This window comes from Dromaius novaehollandiae, chromosome 3, assembly GCF_036370855.1.
Source record: "Dromaius novaehollandiae isolate bDroNov1 chromosome 3, bDroNov1.hap1, whole genome shotgun sequence".
Classification (NCBI taxonomy): domain Eukaryota; kingdom Metazoa; phylum Chordata; class Aves; order Casuariiformes; family Dromaiidae; genus Dromaius; species Dromaius novaehollandiae.
In genome coordinates this window covers 15992709-16008527 of record NC_088100.1, presented here as the reverse complement: position 1 = coordinate 16008527, position 15819 = coordinate 15992709, and the positions used below count along the sequence as shown (strand labels likewise).

General features: G+C 36.9%; 1 protein-coding gene across 3 annotated transcripts in view; it reads left to right on the top strand.

Annotated features, from left to right (window-relative positions):
* Nucleotides 1-15576, top strand: part of LPIN1 (lipin 1) — a 50682-nt gene extending 35106 nt beyond the window's left edge. For all 3 annotated transcript variants that reach the window (XM_064508454.1, XM_026097173.2, XM_064508455.1), the window contains 6 exons: nt 934-1082; nt 2796-2882; nt 5547-5699; nt 7544-7658; nt 10989-11092; nt 11949-15576. In XM_064508454.1, the coding sequence (XP_064364524.1) occupies nt 934-1082; nt 2796-2882; nt 5547-5699; nt 7544-7658; nt 10989-11092; nt 11949-12108 (768 nt within the window). In that variant the 3' untranslated portion in view covers nt 12109-15576. The remainder of the gene's footprint in view (nt 1-933; nt 1083-2795; nt 2883-5546; nt 5700-7543; nt 7659-10988; nt 11093-11948) is intronic.
* The last annotated feature ends 243 nt before the right edge of the window (nt 15577-15819 follow it).

Sequence of the window (15819 nt, the reverse complement as noted above, 5' to 3'; positions counted from 1 at the left end):
GTTTGTAAAAAACAAAACAAAACAAAAAAACAACAACAACAACAACAAAAAGTGGAATTTGTTGCAAGAGACAGATGAGTTTTGTTTGTTGCCTATAGCAAATGGAAAGCAAGGGTTATACAAACATATTGATACTTAGTTTTCAGATTCAGAAAATCTACAGGACTTAGCTGAAGCCAAAACTACTTTTAGATTGGTTTCTTGAGGAAACACTCTGTCAGTGTCTGACAGTTACCTGTCAGTTGAGCATTCACACCTCCCTTCAGCAATTAACCCATTGACTAATTACAGTGAAATAGAGGAAAAAGAGACACTTAAAGTATTAAACTCCTGCAACTTTTGTGAAAATGAATGTCTGGGTCCACAAGTAGACACAAATCACTAGTCTCTTGCCCAACAAGCAGCTAAGTGACACAGGAGGCAGTGGAAGGGAAGGGCAGGGCAGGGAAGTGGGAGAGTTAAGGAAACTTGGTGAGGACTAGAGGGTGACTGGTCATATGGTGTGAAAGATGGGTTACTATAGGAAAAGGTGTAGTACCATAGAACATAGATCCCTATATAAGCACTCTTCATTGGTTTCGCTGTTCATGGAACTTGTTGTTAACCATTTTTCTTTCTCTCCCCATATCTATATATAGATGGGGAAAAAACCCGATAGTCCCTAGTTCACAGTCTGCTGTTTATGTGGACTTTTCAGGATTGTTTTTTTCATATCCATTACTGTAAAACAAGACTTTTTTGTTATGTTCTGCTCTATAAATCAATCCTTAAAGATGCATCACATGGGGCAAACCTCTGCTACCATTTAGACAATAACTCTGCTGAAAGCAGTAAGATTCAGTGTGACCAAAGCAATCATCATCTGTGCCTTTGTGTTTTTATTATGTCCATTTTACACTGTTTGTTGAATGTCTTCCTGATAATGTCTTGCAGAAAAACTTAAAGCTCAAGAATGGCCCCAATGATGTGACCTTTAGCGTTACAACACAGTATCAAGGCACTTGCCGCTGCGAGGGCACCATTTACTTGTGGAATTGGGATGATAAAGTTATTATTTCTGACATTGATGGAACAATCACACGGTGAGTTCATGAACAGAGAGAAGCTTTATCTGCAAGGACAAGTTGTCCTTTGGACTAAAACAGAAAGAGTAATTAACAGGGGATTAAGGCAAAGAATGATCACATTCCAGTATACACGTATATATGTGTGTGCATGTGTATATATGTGTGTGTGTGTGTATGTGTGTGTATATACATATATATATATATGTGTGTGTGTGTGTGTTTAAAGTTACTGTCAAACAATGCAAGAATCGTTGTCTGGACTCCTGATTTCATAAAGACACATGCCATGTGTGCCCATTATTTGTCACTATTGTTTTCTTGTGATAGTATTTATAGTAGTGTTGGAGGACCTTCCACAAAATCATAAACTCTTTGCCACATTGCACTTGTGAAATATGCTGGATACGTTAAAAAGAAGAAACACGTAAATTCTGTTTGAAGAGACATTACTGGGGCATTCCAGTGGGAGGCATTATTATCTAGAAGATAAGGCACTAAGTTCAATGTCAGAATCAGAATTTGACAGAGTGTTTCAGATAGTACTTAGGATCAAAAAAGGCGATTTTGGAGTGACCAAAATGGTTCAGTCGTTGGGTGATTGTTTACATTGTGGAAAACAATTGTGTTTAAAACAGGGAAACACTTACGAAAAATGTAAAAATTTGCTTTTGACCTTTTAAAAATGAAACACTTAAATTTATTTCAAAATGCATTTGTTTCAAAAATCAAACTTAGCTATAACTAATTTAAAAAAGGAAGGAAAGATAGTTTCCAAGACCAATTTTGTGTGGATTAAAATACTTGATTTAAACTGAAACAATTTTGTGTGTGTGTGTGTGTGTTTGTTTTTTTCAGTTGTAGGGCTTTTTTTTTTTTTTTTTTTGAGCTAACACAAATTAATCCCCCCCACACACACACTTTTAAAGCTTCAGGAAAGTAAGGTGTGGTCAGCTCCTCTGTGTGCTGTTCAGCTGACAGGACAGTTGCTGAATCGCTCTATCTTATAGTACTTCTGCAAATTAGTCTTAGGTGACTACGCAATCTTTTTTTCTCTAAGATGAAAGACATTCAGGGTGTGGATTTCTTGCTGTATATTTGCATAATGCTTAGTCAAATGAGATATTCAGTTGTTGGAACTTCTAGATGTTACTACAGTGTAAATAATTTTCTTTTATGTAAAATGGGAAATGTGCTGGAACCAATATAGCTATTTCATAATACTTTCTACATGATCATCAGGCTTGTCTACCTGGAGAAGTTAATTTGATGTAAGCTAGAATGTAACTTTGTCTTGTTCTTGCAGTTTCACATTAACTCCCCTTAGGAGTAGTTTTGGTTTATTTAGAAAACATTCAACCTAAACTTTATAAAAGTGTGCTTAGTATTGACCAGTCTACTGCATCCTTTTGACTGATAGTCTGTATGCTATAGCTTCCATTTTATCCTGTGGCTCACTAGCTTATTCATGAAGACAAGTCTTGGGGTGCAGAGTTATTAAAGCAACATGGTGAAAGATGGGCATGTCAAACTATCCTGAAAGAAATGAGAATAAATTATTCTTCTGATCACAATTGATGCCTTACCTTAGTTTTTCATGTCACCAGCCAAATAAACGATCAGGGGTGTTTGTATTAGCCCCATCTCTTATTATTTAAAAAGTGTAAGATTGATTTTTGACCTTTTTGAAGATGTTTTTCAGTTCATTTTTGTTGTATTTCCTTTATTCAGGTCAGATACTTTAGGCCATATTCTGCCTACTCTTGGCAAAGACTGGACACACCAAGGGATTGCAAAGTTGTATCACAAAGTGAGCCAGTGAGTATTCAGTAAATCATGCATCTGTGGCTCTGTGTGTGTTTATTCATTTGCCCATGAAAATTAAAATCTGCAGACTTAAGACTATAAGGTTGACTATTTTGTCACAATCTCATCACTTCAGTGATGTTTACACTGTGTAAACATCTCCTCTGGGGTATCCAGAACAAAAGTTGTTCCGTAATATCAAGAGCAAACCCCCCCCCCCCCCCAACAATGAGCAGTGATTGCTATCCCAACCGTCCCAAATAGATAGTTAGTTACAGTTTAGTTCTGAAAACTCTAGTAATTTGAATGGGTTGTGTCACTTGAGTGAGAAGAACTTCTTTGCAAACTCAGTTGCAACAGGATTAATTCACAAAATGCTAATATATGTTCCCATCTCTCCTTATTGGGGATATTATGAAATACATAAGGACTGTTCAGCCCAGACTGTTCTACTCTACTGAGTAGAAATAGCTTGGACTTAAACTGTCTAAACACTAAGCTTCTAAAGCCTAATCTCACCCTTAAAGCAGCAATGTCTTTATCTTGAACAGAAATGGGCCCCTTTCAGATACTCATTGCTAATAGCCATATATTTTTGTTTGTTGTATAAATAATGATGAACTGCCAAGACAGGCATGATGGTCTTTGTTGCTGATGGTTGTACAGTTTTTGTTATTTCCTTGTATATATTTTTGTTATTATTCCATTATTAAATTGCAAATTTATGCAGATTCAGTCTTAAAATATTTTGTGTCACTGGTTAATTTCTAGAGCAGGCATTGAGTAAACATTGCTTGAAATGAAATTTAAAAGCATCAAAAGTCAATGAGACATACGTTGTTAAAAGCCTGTGGGCTTACGTTACGTGGAAAAATCAACTACTGAGCTATATATCCCAGCTCGTACTGATCTGCACTAGTGCCTGTTAGCCCACAGAAATAAATACTTCCTGTGTTACGGTGGGTGAAAGGAGCTGGATTCATCACACTTACTTGTTACTTGTACACCTCATGTAAGCAGTGGAGAAAGATAGGCACCTTCAAAGAGATTTGATATACTTGAGATCTAATGGTGTTTGTAAATAACTATTTTTCTCTATTGCCTATTGAGCAAATGTTGGACAACAGTAGAACAGCAGAGCTTTAGGTCAGTTGATTTCATTAGCCTGGAGAGAATCCTAGAATGACACAGTACAAGATATTCCAAAAAATATGGGATACTTCCTCTGTATATGAACAGGAGAAGAAACAGTCAGGCTGTACTAACATATGTGGGGTGTTGGTGTGGGAATGCTCCTATGTGAGTAAGGCTAGTGTAAGAGCACAACGCAGTGCTGGTTCTCCAGATTGTGCAATGTAGTCAAGCCATTGCCCCCCAAAAAATCAAAAGCTGAGAGTATGGTGAGTTTTTTTGTATAGCAATTGAGGGGGAGAAAAGGAAATGAGGAGAAAAATTAATTGATGTCTGGATGGGATTGGTTGCAGTATCCATTGTATTCTGATGTTTAGGGATTTAAATTTAAACTTCTACAAAAAAGTTGCCTTGTTGTTCTGCAGTTATTCAGGTTGATACTTCTGCCCTCTGCCCCAAAACTGTTTTCCTTTATTTCATTAAGTTCAGCTATTCTTACATATTAAAATTAGCATAAATGTTTGAAGAGCCTCTGGTACACATCACAACTCTCCTCTTAGTTAATCTGATTTGTTCCATGCACTAGGGTTATGCTAAAGGTTGGTTTATTGCTTTTTGTTTGACATGGATCATAAATTATAAATTATGGATGATGGAATCTAAATTATGCCAGAGACACTGATCCAGGCTTTCACTCTGTATAGGCATAAGTGATTATAAAAAAGGTGGCACAGCCTGGGAATTCACATGCTGAGCAGTTTTTAGTTCTGTTGTTAACCTCTACATTTGGTGAAATTGTTAATTATTTTTTTTAATTGCAGTTGTTATTTCTATTCCTGCCAGCACTGTCAATTGTTAGAGTTTTGGTGACCATAAACATAAGGAAAAAAGATTTGAGTCATGTTGTTATTTGAATTACTGAGTTAATTATGTAGCAGCTACATATTATAGCAGAATGCTGTGTAAATATGTAATAGTTAGATTTAATGACCATGAATACAGTCAATACTGTATTGCTTTATTTCATGAATGATTTCTTTATAGGACTTGCAAAATAAATTGCTTTTGATTGCTAAGTAAACAAATAAATTGCTAAGTTGAACTGACATCATCAAACTGCTCTAATATGGAGAGAACCAAGATATCTGGAAAAGGGTAACCTGTAACGTGTTGCACACAAACTAATCTTTTTCTGTAGGGGCCCAAAAGGCAGGAATACAGCACTGTTAATACAGCAAAGATTAATATACCATTGTTTGCTTTATGGCAAGTGTTTTCCTCTTAGCAGATACAATTTCAGTTAATTCTAAGGAATATGATTCCAGTGTAGAGGGGCAGATAGATGACCATAGCCATGAAAACACCAGAGATAAATGAATCCTCTCTTGGTGTAAATCAGTAACATCAGTGGGGCTAGACATATTTTAATTACCCAAGGCTTTGGCATTAATGTTTTTATTTCTTTTTCATAAGTCTAGATTAAACATAAGTCTTTTTACTTTATTTTTACAGTGATTTCTTCTTTTTTTTTTTTTTAATTCACAGAAATGGATATAAATTTTTGTACTGTTCAGCACGTGCTATTGGAATGGCAGACATGACCAGAGGGTACTTGCACTGGGTCAATGAGCGAGGAACCGTGCTGCCTCAAGGGCCAGTGTTACTGAGTCCAAGCAGCCTATTCTCAGCTTTTCACAGGTATTGTAATGTTACTTCATGCAGAAAGAAAAAAGGTTGGTGAAGGCTGAAGTCTCAGCTTTTTTGTAAGTGCTAGAAATCATTCATAATGTTTTTCTTATGCATTGGTGCAAAATTTAATTAAGAGGAAATTTTGTTAGAGAAAGACCATAATCTAACAGATAGTCACGTTGCTTTTTTGATCTCTTAGACAGGCCTCACTATATATCTAAGTTCACTGTTTAGCCATAGGTATTGCTTGTTGGCTTCATCGTAGGTTTTTTTTTCTGGTTGCTAGTATGTAATATTTACCTGTGGTAAAAATGTGAGCATTTTAATAGCAGCCACTCTGTCTTGACTTGTAAGGTGTTCTAATTTGCATAAACATTTTTTACAGAAGAATATTACCTGGTAGGTTTTGAAGAAATTCATGTGAAAATGAAATGAACTTTCTGTGCTCTTGACTGCATTGTGGAATTCTGTGAGGATGATGATGTTCTTTCTAGGTGTTGACGTATAATAAGTGAGTCATAATAGCACAGATCGTGAATTTCATGCCTTCTTCCTAATTCAGTGAAGCTTGTCAAGCGATTACTGAAAATATTGTACGCTATTAAAAGCTGCTGTGACAGGATTTATTTCATTAGAATTTTTAATGAAAAGTTGTTCAGATGTTCTCCTGATTGAGTGACATGCTGCAGACTGTCTTACCAGTCGCGTTCTAAATATAAGAGACCTTGGAGATATTACAGTGCAGTTCTTAGACTGATTAAATAATAGATGCAATGAAAGAGTAGCTACTGTTATATTACCTGTATCTAGAAATATATTTAAAGTGATACCCATTTTAATATCATTTAGACTAGAGGATATCCATCTTTCAGTATATGCTATCTTAATTACTGTGATGTGTGGGCAAGAAATGGCTTCACTGTTTCCCATAGATTTAATTGTGTGGTTTTAAGGGCTCTGCGATCAGGTGTATGTGAACTAGGGAAACATTGTTTTATACCTCTTTCGCATGTTCTCAAACTTTGACTCATGTGCAGAGCTGCTTTGCCAAAGGGCTGTATTATTCCTGTGAGGCTTCTTCACTGTTCACACCTTTCTGTTCATGTGTGCCAGGGCTAGGATGCGAGATTCTGAGCTACTTCAGCATTTTTGTGTCATGCTGGTGTCTTCCCACGTTATGGGAACTCCAGGCTCTGCCACCTGTTGAGCCTCCTTGCCAAGAGAGGGTACTGTGAAAAGACTTTTGCGTAGATATGAGAACTCCTCCATTCATTAATGAATTCTCTATTCTGAAATGAGCAATTAAAGAGAAATAGAAGATTCCTTTGTTCCTTAACTTCTGCTAATTAGCAGTGATGGATGATCCTGACCATAGAGGCATCTTAACAGGCTGAGGTGCTTCCAGTACATATGGTAATTGCAGTCCTTTCCCCGCCCCCCCCCCCCCCCCCCCCAAAAAAAAAAAGACTATACACAGTGAAGGCTAATATAATCTATGAATCATGCTTCAGTTCTCAGGAAGCAGTTTATTTAATGACAATGTATGTCTCATAAGTTTTTATTTAGCAGCTACCATTCTGTAATCAAATGTCCTTCCTCAGTGGCTATCTTTAACTTTAGATTTCTGTAGAAGTCCCCTTGTTTCAGAGGTTTATTTACTGTGCACTTTTACATGAGCTTGGGAATGTTATTTTTTTTTCACAAGCACTTTGACTTCCAAATGAAGATTTACTGGGAGAAGGTGGGGGGCCAATAGGAGAATTCAGCTAAGTGAAAAATGGTAAATAAAGAAAACAAAATGGATTATGGTGTATTTTATATGCAGTTACTTAACATTTTTTTCATCATTTCAGGGAGGTGATAGAAAAGAAGCCAGAAAAATTTAAAGTTCAGTGTTTGACGGACATCAAAAATTTGTTTTACCCTAACACTGAACCCTTTTATGCTGCTTTTGGAAACAGACCTGCTGTAAGTAATAACTAAAACTTATTTCTATTCAAGGGAATGGAAAGGTTGCTGTTATTTCACAATTCCATTACATTAGAGCCTGGAAGTCTTAAATGGGAGTTAAGATTGCATTTTTTTTAGGGCCTGTACAAAGAATAATATAAAGGTTCTTTCTCAAAGATCTCACAATTTAGGATGCAAGGAGGCAAACAGAGAAGGAAGAGGGGAGAAAACATAACATCTGCATAAGTTAGCATAAGAGCAAATACTGGTTGAAACCCTAACTATATAAAAAAATCCCTGTGAAAACACTGATCTCAGTCTAGTCCAGACTGCTACAGTCCCAGTGAGCTACTTGTGGACAAACACACAGAATCCTTCAGATGAGTGTCAGTGGGACATAGACTTCAAACTCCTAAGTACATTTAAAAGAATTTGGTTGTCCTACTGAAATCAAATGGTTCTGCTTTGCAGGAATACTCAAGTATTCCTTGACACAGGGATGGGAAGTCAGGTCTCCCTCACCCAGGTGAGGCCTATAAAATTTGGCTATAGGCTTTTCTTAATGCTGTTCTGGCCCAAAAAATACTTAAATGCATCCACAAAAGGAAACAGTCTGGTGAAGGCATTGAGACTGCATCTAATCTAAGCAGAGGCAGGAACCCTGGTATGTGATCTTCCCTCCTTTCAAATTATTAGTTAACATGGTCCTGGAGATGGTTTTGGCACAGATGACCACCACTCTCCCAGACAATTCCAACCTCAACCATTCTGTGATTCTGTGAATTCTTTGGTATGATTCAAGTGGGGCATAGATCTTTCCTAACAGGCATTTTGGATATAGCCATGTTGGCTTTTTGTGGAGGGGAGGGATGTAGGGAGGGATGTAGAGAGTTTAATAATACTGACTAGACAGTATCACTTTGCTTCAAAGTCAGAGAAGTTAGATATTACCATAGGTGCCTAAGAAAGGACAGACGTTTTGTCTCTCTCTCTCTCTGAAGGTCTTTGAAAGCATCTAGCTCTCAGCAGGTAGGAAACTTGCTTCCTTTTTCTAGATATTCACTGTTTTGCTAGGCACCTAAGTTTAGAAGCTAACCAAATTAGGCAGATGGGGCCAATGTTAGTGCCCAGGAGCCCCACGGAGCTTTTGGTATTTCCTCCATCTCTGTATTGGCAGGTAATATTTCCAGTAGAAACTGATGTGTCATACAGTAATGTGTAACGTGCAACATAGTGACATTAGTGTGTGTGTGTTATTTATTTTTTTTATGGCAAGGGCCAGCTCGGATGAATCCACCCTGTTTTGGAAGCTAAACCAGTTTTAATAGTGTGCTCATGTCCTGGCCATGCCATTTGGCCCTGAAAGAATGATCCTTGACCTTTTTTATTTCTTAGTATGAGTTTGAGAAAGAGCGCTCTGGTTGGTTAGCTCTTGGTTTTCCTCTAGTTGATGGAGAGAGAAATAGGCACTTCTGGAGAGTGCTGGCTCTCCATCTTTCTCCACTGAATACAGAAGAATTAAAGGCTCTTAGCTGAAGTGCCTGTGGTATGTGGAAATGAATTTCAGCCCTAACTGCTCTGTGCTCTAACAGCCCTAACTGCTCTGTGCTCTAACAGCCCTAACTGCTCTGTGCTCTAACAGCCCTAACTGCTCTGTGCTCTAACAGCTCGGATAAGTCCGATAGCTGAAACTGATAGCTGGGGGAAATTACCACCATAAATGTGGACACTGGACATTATCAGCATGAATGTGGGTGCTGGAGGTTGAGAGTTCTAGATGCCTAAATGTTGGACAGAGGTGCCTGATGATATTTTAGCATCTGAAACCACAGATGTTGTAGCTACATTTAAGAGGATTCGGCATGCCTTTCGGTTGGGAATTTGTTCCTACAATTGTCATGTATTTTTGTTAAGGTTGCTGATGTTTATGAGCAGTGATAACTTTCCGCCAGCTTCATATATTAGCAAATGACGTAATTTAAAAGCAGTGTGTCAGTGAGGACAGGAGAATGTCCAAATACTATATTTGATTTGCTATATCACACACAGCTTAATTTCCATGATCAAGCTGCCTTCAGACATACGGTACTGAAATGACTTTAGCCACTTTTGTGGTTTTGTACTATAGACAGTGCCTTTCTCTAGCTCCGTTTTTTGAACCTCATCATCATCATGTATGCTTCAATAAAAATTCCAAGTAAAGCCGTAAGCTAATTAAATGTTTCTAAATTAATTATTTGTAAATCCCTTGATCTCTTTTGGAATACAGTCTCCATATGTACCACTATGTCTGTGAACGTCAGGATCATGCTTTTTCAATTTTCTGCACTATTTTTTCAAAATAAACTCAGTGAAATTTCAGTACTTATGGGCATTCCAGGCACAGATAGTGTCCTGGCAGTCCATGCACTGAGTTCCTAAAGTGACTGCTGTTTGTTTCTGTGTAGCTGTTATTTCAGTTTTCTGGAACAGTCTTTACAATACAGAGATTAAAATAATTTTCATACCTTCTTTAATGTCCCAGTCTTTCACTACCTGAACTTTTAAAACCATATCCAATAATTTACATGAGTAAAATGGAAACTTGCTTCTGATCGAATTCTTTTGGGGATATTTTCATCTCTGGTTTTGTCAAGCTTTTCTTCAGAACCATATAAAAGTTGTGCATTGCTTTCCTCAACAATTTATATTTCTCAGAAGACATTCTTAGTTTTTACTTCTAAATGTACTCCATAAAATACTCCCTATCACTTTGTCTGTGTACTTGGACATGTAGTCAATATATGGGTATGTTATTAACCCAAACTAAGAGATGTTTGCAGGAGTATTAATGTGGGCGCAATTGGAATGACTTCGTTTTGTGACCATGTCCTTACAAACTAATCACTGTTTTAAGGGTCAGTTACATTTTAACCACTGTACAGTGCTGTAAAATACTCAGTACAATACACTCAGGAAAACAGATATTCTCTGAAAGAAAAATGAAAGTACAAAATGAAAGTACAAATACCTTTGCACCCAAATAACATTTGTTTTGCTTTTTATTGAATGTTATTTTTGTGTCAAGGGAAATTATTGAAACAAAACAAAACAAAACATGATTTCAATCAATAGTTTAATTTAAAGTAGCAGACTCCAAACCTAGCTGCAACTTATCTGTTTCATGAGACTTTTATTAGGCTGAGTTCAAGTTTGTAACCTTCTAGGATAATTTCAGATGCACAATAATTATGTAAATTTAATACCAATACTGTGCAAATAAGTTCTTTTGCATAGTATATTCAAGCAAGAATAAAAGCTACTGTGCAAAGGCAGAATCATGATTTTTTTTTCCCCCCTTCTGTTCAGGATGTTTATTCATACAAACAGGTGGGAGTTTCTTTAAACAGAATATTTACAGTTAACCCCAAAGGAGAACTTATACAGGAGCATGCAAAGACAAACATCTCATCGTAAGTAATCTTTTATCCCTGGCACCTTATAGGCTAAATTGATTTCGTGTTATAATTTATGGCTCAATTTGCCCAAGGATGCATACGATTTTACTAATGAAAGTTTCTTTATGGTATTTCAAATAAAATATAAAAAATTTAAAATAATATGCTGACTTTCCACTTCAGTTGAACTGAAGAACTTGTTTAAAAAAAGAACTTGTTTAATATTTAGTTTTAATATATTCCATCTACTTTAATCATGTAAAGGAATAATCTGTATATAATTAATGTGTTTAAAAATGAGATAAATTAGTTTTCTGAAGTCATTTGCATTTTCATGGCCTTTAAACGTATACTTCTCAAAATTTGCCTTTCCTGGAGCTCCAATAAGGAGGAGCCAGAAAACAGAATCTGAAGATGGGGCTGAGGGATTCTAACAAGACACTTAGTTGTAGCACCCTAACACTCAAGGGAAACTGCTTTTAGTAAGGTTAATACTGTACACAATGAATGGGAAGGAATAGATGCGTAAAATATGAATACTCAATTGAGCAGGGAGTTGCTCAAGCAAAGTTGGATAGAAACAGAGAAGCAAAATGTGGGGCTTGGATATTTTAGCAGCTGATCTGGGCAGAAAATGTCATCTATTTCTTACTACGCAAGTATCTTCTTTGCTTAGAATGAAATGATTTCTGATTATCTATACTGTAAATCCTCTCCGAAAGCTAGGCACTGAAATCAAGGTTCATTTCATTCATTCAGGGAGGATAACTTGTCATTGTAAGAGTAGCCATGCCTTGGTGGTTGGGGACTCATCTTAATTCAAAGTAAGAAGATTTGAAATGGTCTAGAATCTTTTTTATTTATTTTTCAGCTATGTCAGACTATGTGAAGTGGTTGATCACATTTTCCCTTTGCTGAAAAGAAGCCATTCTTCAGACTTCCCTTGTTCTGATACCTTCAGTCAGTTTACCTACTGGAGAGAACCTCTACCACCCTTTGAAACTCAGGATGTACATCCAGTCTCATCTTAATTGCATCTCCAAATTTTTGGCTTCAGTTCAAAGAATGAATTGAATTGTACTGAAAGTAGTTCACTTGACTTTGCAGTTGACAGTTCAGCTGGAATCTGTGATGTTGTGAGCATTGTATTCATTTGCTGTGAGCAAACTTAGAAATGCTTTTTCATACTAAAAGTCACATTTCCAGATGAGTGGATTCCAAGGGTGAGTGTTACTAGGAATGGGAGTTTCATTCCTAGCTGTTCACCTAATTGCCCAAGTTGTGCTCTACAGTTTCATTACTAAGGTCAAATACAAGTGTAGTGATGTTGGAGTTGCAGTTAAACATGCCGTAAGGATTAGTCGTAAAGTGATTCTGTGTCTTTTCTGCATCAGAATTCTTCCTTCATCTCATTAGAACCCTCTGCGAGCAAGGGAGCTGAAGGCACTCACCATTCCTGACATCATTTTGCAACATGGGCAGGGGTTGCAGTGCATGTAAAGTCCAAATTCCTTTCTCTGAAAGATCATATGATTCTTCCTTTTCCCCCCTCTCACTTGACCAACAGATGTTTTTGTAAGGGTTAGTTACTGGTCAGATCCTCAACCGCTGTAAATCAGCGTAGCCATCAAAGCCAACGGAGCTGTTTTGATTTATTCCAGCCTGTTATTTTGACATGGTAACATTTTTCTGAGGAAAGAAATAATGAGCAATCTAAATGGAAAGCAAATGAAGTAAGATGGCCAGGTTCTGCCACTATCACTCTATTCAATAAGTACCACGCTTCAACAGGAGCTAGGTGTGAAAGTGGAAGATTCAGGCCAATGTGTAAAGTGCCCACTAGAGTCAATGGTTTGACTCCAGTGCTTTCCAGTAAAGTCACACACTGAATTTGCCAAATTTGAAAAACCATTGATGAGCCAAGAGCATTGAGGGTTTTGCCAATGGAGCAGTTTTATTTGAAACATTATTTTTGGCTAAAATGTGAACTTTGATGCTGGTGAATGATGCATCTCAGGCTTTTACCATATGGGATTTTTCAGTTTTGTATTGTAAAGAATGGATGTTTTTAGTGTAATTTACCATCTTCTGAGATAATGAAATCCTATCACCTTCAGTCCCATCCCTGTAAGTTTTTCCCCTTCATTCAGACACAAGCTGTAGATACTGTTTTTGCTACCTGCATTTGACTGCCTTAAGATTTAACTGTGTGTGTTAAAAGCAATAATGCAGATCAGTTGATAATGTTTTCCAAATGGTCTGCCTTTATGCAAGGTGGTACTTTAATGAAAAATGTAGACATCAAGTGACCGTATGCCAAATGTTCCTCAAATGTGCTTGTAGCTACAAAAGTGACTTTTTTCCTTTTAAAAAATATTTAAAAGTCTAATTGTTCTCTGAAAGACTGAAAATGGCATCATGGGATTCCATGTATATTGTATTTCCATACGGTTAAAACAGTGGTTCCCAGGCTGTGGTCTCTGCCTGCTTGTGATCTGTGAGGCTATGGTACATGTTTCACAGCTGCTTTGTAGTGTTTTCAGTTAAGAGTTTAATAATAGGAAGGCAGAGTGGTCCAGGAGAAACTTTAAGATGTGATTGTGGTCTGTTAGCACCAAAAGATTTGGGAACAGTTGCTCTGTATCCCACTTGCTCCATATCAATGAATTCTGGTTTTGCAAGCCAAAAGAGTGATAGCAATGAAAGTAGGATGGCAATTCTGAAACAGAGATTTTTCTAATTTGTAGTGCTGCAGGTTGTATCTGGGATGTCAGGGGGCCAATTTATGATTTCCCTGTGCCTTCAGTAGTAATTAATATAAGTGCAATCCTTTATACAGCTGCAGTGTGCAATGGCGAGCCCAGCCCCAAGTCTTCCTTTTCAAGTGAATTTTACCAGTTTGTGTGAGGTCCGTGCCCACTTTGGAAAAGTCAGAATTAGTAGACAAACAAAGAGGAAGAAATGTGTGTTTAACAACCCAAGCTGATTATATTGTCTTGAAAGTTTAAAGAAAATGCAAAAATCATTTTACTTACAGACTGAAGACATTTAGGATGAATTTTCTGAAAAACAATCAGTGGGAATCTCAGGTTGCCTAACTGAGTGGGCTGTATCTCTAAATACAGCCACACTTCTTTTGTAGGATTTTATTAATACTTGTCATTAATGATTGAATTGAATAATGAATGAATGAATGAACACACTAACTGCATCCTATCTTAATCTATTTATGGTAAAGGCCTGTTTCAATCCATTCATTTTGCAAAACAAATAAAATCCAAACCAACCCTTCTCCCCAGCCATTTGATAAGAGACTGCCAGCTTTGTTATCCTTCATATTAGATAAGATTTGTTTTCCTAAGTTACTGCACACTGCAGCTTCCATCAGAAGGGGTCTCTGAAAGTTCTCCAGGACTTAAGCCTGTGATGTATTTATTTATGACTTAATAAATAGCAAATCTAGGATTTGTTGTTGCCATTAGTATTTCAGACCAAATGGTAGTGTAGATGAGTGGTCATTTTAATTCTTTCCAATTTTTAAGTCTAGTGCAGCACTGGTATAGGTTACCCAGAGATGCTGTGAAATATCCATTGTGGAGTTTTTCAAGACTTGGCTAAACGAAGCCATGTCTCACTTGATCTAGAGTTGGTGATTGTCAGCTTCAAGCATGAAGTTGGACTAGATGACCTCCAGGGGTCCCTTCTGACCAACATTTCTATGATTCTGTGAAATTGAACGCCTTACTTCTGACATGCTATATATCCCTTTGTATCTGAAGGTTTAAATATAGTTATATAAACACATAGTTGTTAATATTTATCAAATTTGCTCACAAGAAAGACAGGTATGCAAATCAAAGTTTTGACTTGACCTGCTAGAAACATTGCTTCATTGTAAGTGTACTTTCTAAAAAGAGAATAAGACATTTTGATTTGGTGGCTGAGCCTTTTTATGCAGTATGTTTAGATTGCTTTGTTAACTTGTAAAGAACAAAAATGCAATGGTTTAACAAATTCCTACTCTTTCTGTGAAAGAAAAAACTAAACTTTGCTTTCAACGTATGCTGGTTTCTGTTACAGAAAGAATATTTGGCTAACGTAGTATAAATATGCAGACACGTTAAATAACTGTATATTCTACTTATACAATACACAAATTAGAATATACAGCACTGAGGAGTGACTAATGTTTATTTCCATGAATCTGATGACCATACCACTCCAGCTGTGTCATGTGAAGGACAGAATACCATACTCGTTGCGTTAGTTATGTTAAAGATAAGATGTTGTTGCTATAATTTTGAGAGGGGAGGGAACGAGGGTATTTTTATGTGTAGATATGGATTATTATTTCAAAGTCTATTTATATGCAGTATTTACCCTGTAAATGTATGTGCTATTGCCATGTTGAAAATCATTTTAACACCTCATTTTGATCTGCTGAATACAGCGAGGATAGAAATATATATTGTAATAAAGGCAAACAGATTAAAAAATAATCTTCCGACTTTCTTTTTCTGTATGCTTTGATATTGGCAGAATACTTTTGCAGAACTGTTGAATTGCTGTATTGCCTGACATTTATAGGTCCACGTTTAATTGCTTGTCGGGGCTATCCAGTGTAACTTCCAGGGCTTGCAAAATTTTTGTTGTTCAATTAGAGTTCGATACAGAGCCTCTTCAAACAGAGAGACACTGGTCTGTGGTGCATCTGGGCTCTGACTGTTTGGGCTATCAGGACA